The sequence below is a fragment of the Microtus ochrogaster genome, chromosome 15 (assembly GCF_000317375.1).
Source record: "Microtus ochrogaster isolate Prairie Vole_2 chromosome 15, MicOch1.0, whole genome shotgun sequence".
In the NCBI taxonomy this organism is placed as follows: domain Eukaryota; kingdom Metazoa; phylum Chordata; class Mammalia; order Rodentia; family Cricetidae; genus Microtus; species Microtus ochrogaster.
In genome coordinates this window covers 28,460,407-28,467,008 of record NC_022017.1, presented here as the reverse complement: position 1 = coordinate 28,467,008, position 6,602 = coordinate 28,460,407, and the positions used below count along the sequence as shown (strand labels likewise).

Sequence of the window (6,602 nt, the reverse complement as noted above, 5' to 3'; positions counted from 1 at the left end):
GCATGCTGGTTATGTTAGGCTGAGGACTGTGAGCCTAACAGAGTCCTAACTGAGGACACAAATGTCCAGAGAACCCCTGCTCCCAGGGACATAGAAAAGTCACTCGTCTGACACACCACACATGCAGAGCTTAAGGAAATATAGGACATCACATCGGACTAGAGTAAGACCTTCCAGATTCACTAAAAGGGGAAAGAGGAAGTCCACACGTCCTGACAGTGAAGCATACTGACTTCCTGAGAACCCAGGCTTGATTCCCAGGACCCGCAGGAGGTTTACAACTAACGGTGACTCACGTCCCTGGAGATCCCATGTGCACTCCCGTTCTCCTCAGGCGCCGCACACATGCAAGCAAATACTCATTAATTTAATAAACAATAAAAATAAAGGGTGAAAAAAGGGAAGAAGAGAAGTTGGCAAACAATGTGGTTATTCCTGTAGGCAACAAGGAGGAGGCCTGCCAAATAAAGTTACCCCAGCTTGGTGAGTGTTTGGTCCTGAACATTACAAAATTCAATGTCTGACTACTGATGGGCTGTGTGGGCTTCCCTAACATTCCATGACAGAGAGTCAGTGGGAGGACATTTTTTTCCCCACAAAAGCGAAATCAAAATCAGTCTGCACTCTGTTCTATCTAAGGGCATGCTATAGATTTCAGGGTCTTTGGGATACTTCTGTCTGCTCTCAGATTATATGGAGACGAAGATGAGCCTTGAGAGGTACAATATGCCTCCATGTTCTCCCTGGTCCCAGAAACTCCCAAATTTCCAAGATTCTTGAACTTTCATAATGAGTATAACACGTTATATCTGTCCTACATGCTTGCTGGGAGCACTCTCCCCGGTCTGGAGAGATGGTCCCAGACAGCACAGCAGGATCCTGCTCATCCTCCTGGATTCTGTCACCTTTAGCAACAGCAGATGTTCTCCTGCATCCCTTTACCGCAGCAAGCCTGGGCTGTAAGGTCTAATAATGAGAGACCTCTTAACCATTTGTGGCACTTCAGGATCTCAGGGACCTATACAACATCTGTCATCAGTACAAGAATTGTTTGGATTTCCAGCACAAGCCATTCACATTTCCTCACTAGAAACATAGAGTATTGACTTCTGTCTGTGGCTTGTCACCAACCTAGGAGCCATAGATGGGTCTTACCTGTGATCTTGGCTCAATCATTGAACACCAGCACAACAAACTTCCTACTTTGTTCAGAGCTCCCCCGCCCCTATTCTCCCATTTTCCCCTCATCTGTCTCTTCATCACTTCTTGATCTACTCCACCTGCCATCTTTTTTTTTTTTTTTTGAGAAAGGATCACATTAGATATTTCAGGCTCTATAATTCAGGCTGGTCTTGAACATGCAATCTTCTTGCCTCTGCCTCCCATGTGCTATACTGCAGGCCTGTGCCTCAGCTCTTGCCTCAGTAAACACTTTTCTCACAACATTAAAGTTGTTCTTAGGGGAGTTCTGGGGCAAAGGGGAAAGACTGACTGTAGACTGTTGTCTTGGGCCACAGTGGAGACAAGGATGGGGTTGGACCAGGATTCTGAGTGGCAGCCACCGATCAGGTTTATTGGACATCAATCAGCACAAACCGGGGAGAAGGATGGAGCTGCTGTCCTTGCTAGCGCACAACTGCACAGAGCTCGTAGGGGATTGGGGTAACTGGCAATGAGAAGATGCCATAGTCGCTGGGTCGGGGCTGTCCACTGGGCAGGGAGAAGCTAAAGTGCTGCAGGAGGCAGGTGAAGAAGAGGAAGAGCTCCATGCGGGCCAGGGGCTCTCCCAAGCAAACTCTGCGACCTGTAAATAGAACAGGGCCTCAGTCAGTCTGGGGTCTGATAGGTGCTTCACCTTCCAAGGCACGCTGGGAAGAGACATGGAGACAGGCATCCCACAGGACCTGCTGAGAATGGGATGAAGGCCTCATGTTTCACAAAGCGGCCCTGGGCATCCAGGAAGTGCTCAGGATGGAATTGGAGGGGCTTCTCCCAGACAGTCTCATCCTTCAGCACTGAGGACAGGTTGATGATGAGGGTCGTCCCCTGGCAGGAGACACATGGTGTGAACATGGACTGGGGTAGGGCTGTCAATACCCTGGTTACCATGGTCACATGCACAACCTCTCCCTATATACACAGGGTTCTTTCATTCACCTCAAACTCAGATCCCCTTGGTATCATTTTCTGGTACCATTCAAGGTCATATGACAAAGCCACCCTAAGTGTCCAGATCAGAAGCTGCCCCTGTGTGCAGTGCTCCCTGCCATCCTGTGGCTTATTCCACTAGCCATCCTCTTCCCTGGGGATCCTGGGCAATGGCTGCAGTGTACTCACACCCAGGCTGCTCCCTTCACTATGTGGAAATCCAGGATGTTGTGGTCTTGGACTTTATAGCCTTTTTTCTTTTTTTTTGTCTAGTGGTGACCCTGGGATGACAGTGACCATGCCTACCTTGGGGATGAGGAAGCCCTGTACTTCAAGGTCACGGGATGTCATATGTGGTACATTGTTTGGAACGATGTCTGCAAATCGCTGCACCTCATGAATGACAGCATTGGTGTAGGGCATGCGGCCCTGGTCTGCCATCTCTGGATGCCGCGCCTGCCCTATGACTTCATCGATCTCCTGTTGGACGCGGCCTGGAGGAACAGCCTCCCCTCAGGGAAGCAATTCCTTAGTTGTTCTTCCTTGACTTTCTACCACTGGGTGAGTAGGTGACTTAAGACTACCATCAGAATTGTGGGAGTTTGGGTCAAGGTGATAGTGGAGCCCCAGATGCTTCTCAAATACTTCTATCTTTATCCCTCACCCTCCCTCACAGCCCCAGCCAGGCTCACTCTGCACATCCGGGTGTAGGATCATGAGCAGCAGGGCCCAGGACAGTGTGGTTGAGGTTGTCACCATCCCAGCAAAGAACAGGTCAGCCACCATCACGTGCAGATTCCCATCGTTGAAGCTGCTCTCAGGATTCCCCTTGGCCTGGGCAGACAGAGAAGGTAGGCCCAGGAACAAAGGCAGTAAACCCCAACATGATCCACCATTGTGTTCAAGCACCCCAGGTGTTGGGGTCATGGATGACATAGAAACCCCACTTGCCTGGCATCACAAGTCACAGAACACTTCAGCCCTGTCCCCATCTTTATTGCTATCCTCACCTTCTCCATCTCAGCCAGGAAGGCATCTGTCAGGTCTCGCGGTAGCTGGGCAGGGTCCCAGGTTTTCTTGTGTTCCATCAACATCTTATCCATTGAGTTCATGAACTCTGTCAGCTTGGGGAAGGCTTTGCCAGGCAGCCCAGGGATGCGAAGGAGCACCGGGACTGCATTCAGCGCCTGTGGAAAAACGCAGGCCTACTTGTTTTTATTCCTAATTAAGAATCATTATTGTGTGTGTGTGTGTGTGTGTGTGTGTGTGTGTGTGTGTGTGTGTGTGCGCGCGTGCGTGCGTGCCTGCTTGTGCACTCTCACACGTACATGTGCACAAAGACTCCTGTTTGGAGGTCAGAGAACAACTTGTAGAGTAGGGTCTATCTCCCATGTGAGTCCCAGGGATCCAGCTTAGATCTCCAGGCTTCCTTGGGAAGTTCCTTACCCGCAGGCCATCTCTCTTTACCCTGGATGCTACTCTGCTCAGTGTTGGCCTGGACCAGACTCAGTTCCAGGCCTCTTTTTTCCTTTTTCTTGCCTTTTCTCTTTTCTTTCTTTTTTCCTTTCTTCCTTTCTTTTTTTTTCTTTTTAGTTCCCAACCTCTTCCATAAAGGACTCAGGGTCCATTTGTCCCCAGACATCACCTGCTTCGTCCTCAGGTCCTTTCTGTAGGTTGTCTTAAGCCCAAGGTGAACAAATGCCTATTTTACTCTACAAATCTTACATTCTTTTGTGGTTTCCATGTAGACATGGGGTAGGGCCTTGACCCCTTGCTAGAGTTCCTGACCTTCCTCCCTTCCTCCCTGTTATATGAGATTTGCCAAGGTCAAAGTCTTTCTTCCTGCATTTGACTACCCCATAAGGCTGTCGACCTGTTGCCCCTGAATGAATATTTATTCTGATAGGATTTACAGCATAAATGCACATTGTTGTGAGCCTCATACCTCTGCAATGAAGCCAGTGTCCTCTCCCAAACTTTCCTGTAATGTTTTGAGCAGCCTGCTGAAGAAAGGGTCTTCATACTCAAAGCGCTGGGCATAAATGAGGGATGAAATCACGTTGCATGTACCTTTGTTCAGGAGGGTGGTGGGATTAAAGGGTTGTCCTAGGAGCAGAGATGCAAGCAAGTCATGATATTGCTCATAAGTGCCTGCTCATATGGCTACCGTATTCCCATCACCCACCAGCCTCTTTGGTGAAGGCATCACAGAGGTGTCCAGCCTCCTCGGTCACCCACTGCTCCAGGGATTTCTTGCCCAGGCCAAAGTCTCGCATGGTGGACAAAGCAAATCGCCGCTGTTCTCTCCATTCGGGCCCATAAGGAGCTAACACCACACCTGCGGGGACATCTGTGTGTAACCAAGGATACGAGGCTGTGCTGTCTGCCCTGCTCCCAACCTTTCCCTGTGGTCAGTCTGAGTGATCAGAGCCCCAGCACTTTGCTATCACAATCAGCATGTGCGGCTTTGGAGGCTCCACCCTCCATACAGTGATTTCCCTTCCACTATCTGAACACACCCCCCCCCCCATTGGGCCGTGTCCATCTTCTGGTCACTGCTCCTCAAGCCCTATTCTCTCTGCCCTGTCCCCACTATAGCTCTTTGCCTTTTGCTTTGGGCCCATAGCCCATGTGATCATAGATGGGCATTGGAGGGCGGTCAGAGGTGGACTCTCCACAGGTCACCAGCACTTCCCGCACCGCCTTCAGTCCATTGATCACGACCACGGGCTTCCAGGCCATCTGCAGGCTGAACACGTCACCATAGCGTTGACGAAGCTGAAGTAGAGGGACAGAATGCTTAGAAAATGGAGATCCCTAGCAGACTGGAAGATCCATGCAAAGCACATGTATCTCTGTGTGTATGTGTATGTGTGTATGTGTGCAAACGTGTGTTCATTTGCATGTTACACATTATAGAACCTTGATTCTGCCCTGTGCTGGACTAATGCTCTGACACTGACCTACATCTCTAGCTTGAGGTATGACACCTTGTGACTGCACACTTCTTTCTTCTAAGTCAACAAAGTTCTTATAGTAGTGCTTATTCAGAGGTCACTTTGCCGGAGAAATGTTCTTCATACCCCACTATACATGAAGAAATTTCAGGTTCCTGTGATGGGCAGCAAGGCCTGAGACCTCACAGCAGCAAGAGATTATAGCAGACACAGCCTCACTCCTTACTTTGCTTTCCAGACCGACAGACTACGCTAGGAACTTGACTTCTCCCCTCTGTCCCTGAGACCTCGCCCACTGAAGGGATCACAAAGGACCTGGGGCCTCCCTGACCTCTGTCCTGTCCAACCACACTCCACGCCTGCCTCCATGGCCTTTTCCATATTGGTCTCTGCTCTTAGAAAGTCCACAGTATCCTTAGAACCAGAAGCAACTGCCACAAGGCAACCACTAAGCCTTCTTCCTCTCAGTGGCCATCTTTCTGTCTATCCTGTTGCTTCTGCACCACCACGTACTGCTGGGGGCACCATGACCTCTACTGCCCTCCACTGCCATCTCTCTTACCTTGTGTAAGCTATACGACATGTTCTCGAAATCCACCTGGAGGAGGTTGCCTAGCCCAGGTAGGGGCACAGGACCTGAAGGGTAGCGGGCATTCCAGAACTTGCGTCGGTGCATCAGGTCCAGCAATAGCAGGAAGATGGCTGTGAATAGGACCACAGACCACAGGCCATCTCCAGTCAGCAGTGCCATGGCTGCCCCTGCTTCCCAGGCTGGTGGGGAATCCCTGCTCCAGACACCTACGATCAGGAAAGACACTCTAAGGACAGACTGTGCACCTGGTCCCTTATGAAGAAGAGAAGGCTGCACTTTGTTCTCTGCCTTGATCCAAGTAGGCGTGTTTACTGTTCAGTCAGGTTGTATAACAAGACATCGGGCAAGTCCAGGGCAAGTCAGCCTCAGAGGTTCATGCTTTCTCTTCTCTCGATGGATATTTATCCATGGGACTAGCTTCAGCTTCTCCTCGGGGAGCTGTACACAGTGGTTATGTAGGGTTTGGCACTGTGAGCACAGTGGGCAGAGGACCAGTGGACCCTGCCTCAAGGTGCAGGATCACAAGGTATAGCGAAGTCAGTGTGTGATATGCCACACAGGCAGAGCTCTGGGGCCTGAGGACATTGTCTCAGAATGGATATAGATCATTTGAGGCTCCACTGAACACTTGGTTCATAGGACACAGAAATTTCTCCTGCACCAAATTGGCCTGAATGGAGTTGTGAATGGAGCCAGGACACCAGCCTGGGTCACAGTCAGGAGTGAGGGGGACAGAGACAACTGTGCTCTGGTCACTCATAGGCTCAGGCTGGTGGCTTCCTCCTGGTTTGCTCCAGGACCCTACCAGAGTAACTTCTGAGACCTCATGGCTAGGCCTGGTTGCTAGTTGTCTTCGCTTCTCTTCTGTGTGTCACGTATGATGACGTGAAATAGAAGCCATGGTG

At 50.3% G+C, this 6,602-nt stretch overlaps 1 protein-coding gene across 1 annotated transcript; it reads right to left on the bottom strand.

Annotated features, from left to right (window-relative positions):
• Nucleotides 1-1,545: 1,545 nt before the first annotated feature.
• Nucleotides 1,546-5,979, bottom strand: LOC101996030 (cytochrome P450 2D20). The gene is made up of 9 exons (XM_005354455.1): nucleotides 5,668-5,979; nucleotides 4,755-4,926; nucleotides 4,334-4,486; nucleotides 4,094-4,254; nucleotides 3,159-3,335; nucleotides 2,841-2,982; nucleotides 2,455-2,642; nucleotides 1,905-2,046; nucleotides 1,546-1,804 (listed from the first exon to the last, which is right to left on the bottom strand). Exons 1-9 carry the CDS (start codon nucleotides 5,854-5,856, stop codon nucleotides 1,626-1,628), a joined length of 1,503 nt encoding a protein of 500 aa, XP_005354512.1. The 5' UTR covers nucleotides 5,857-5,979; the 3' UTR covers nucleotides 1,546-1,625.
• Between the last annotated feature and the right edge of the window lie 623 nt (nucleotides 5,980-6,602).

Bases quoted from the DNA above. Each gene is read 5' to 3' on its own strand.
- LOC101996030 (XM_005354455.1), bottom strand. From the start codon at position 5,856: ATGGCACTGCTGACTGGAGATGGCCTGTGGTCTGTGGTCCTATTCACA. The intron at 4,487-4,754 runs GCAAAGAGCTAT...ATGTCCCCGCAG, and splicing joins CTATGGGCCCAAAGCAAAAG to GTGTGGTGTTAGCTCCTTAT. The intron at 2,983-3,158 runs GTGAGGATAGCA...CTGTCTGCCCAG, and splicing joins TCCTGGCTGAGATGGAGAAG to GCCAAGGGGAATCCTGAGAG.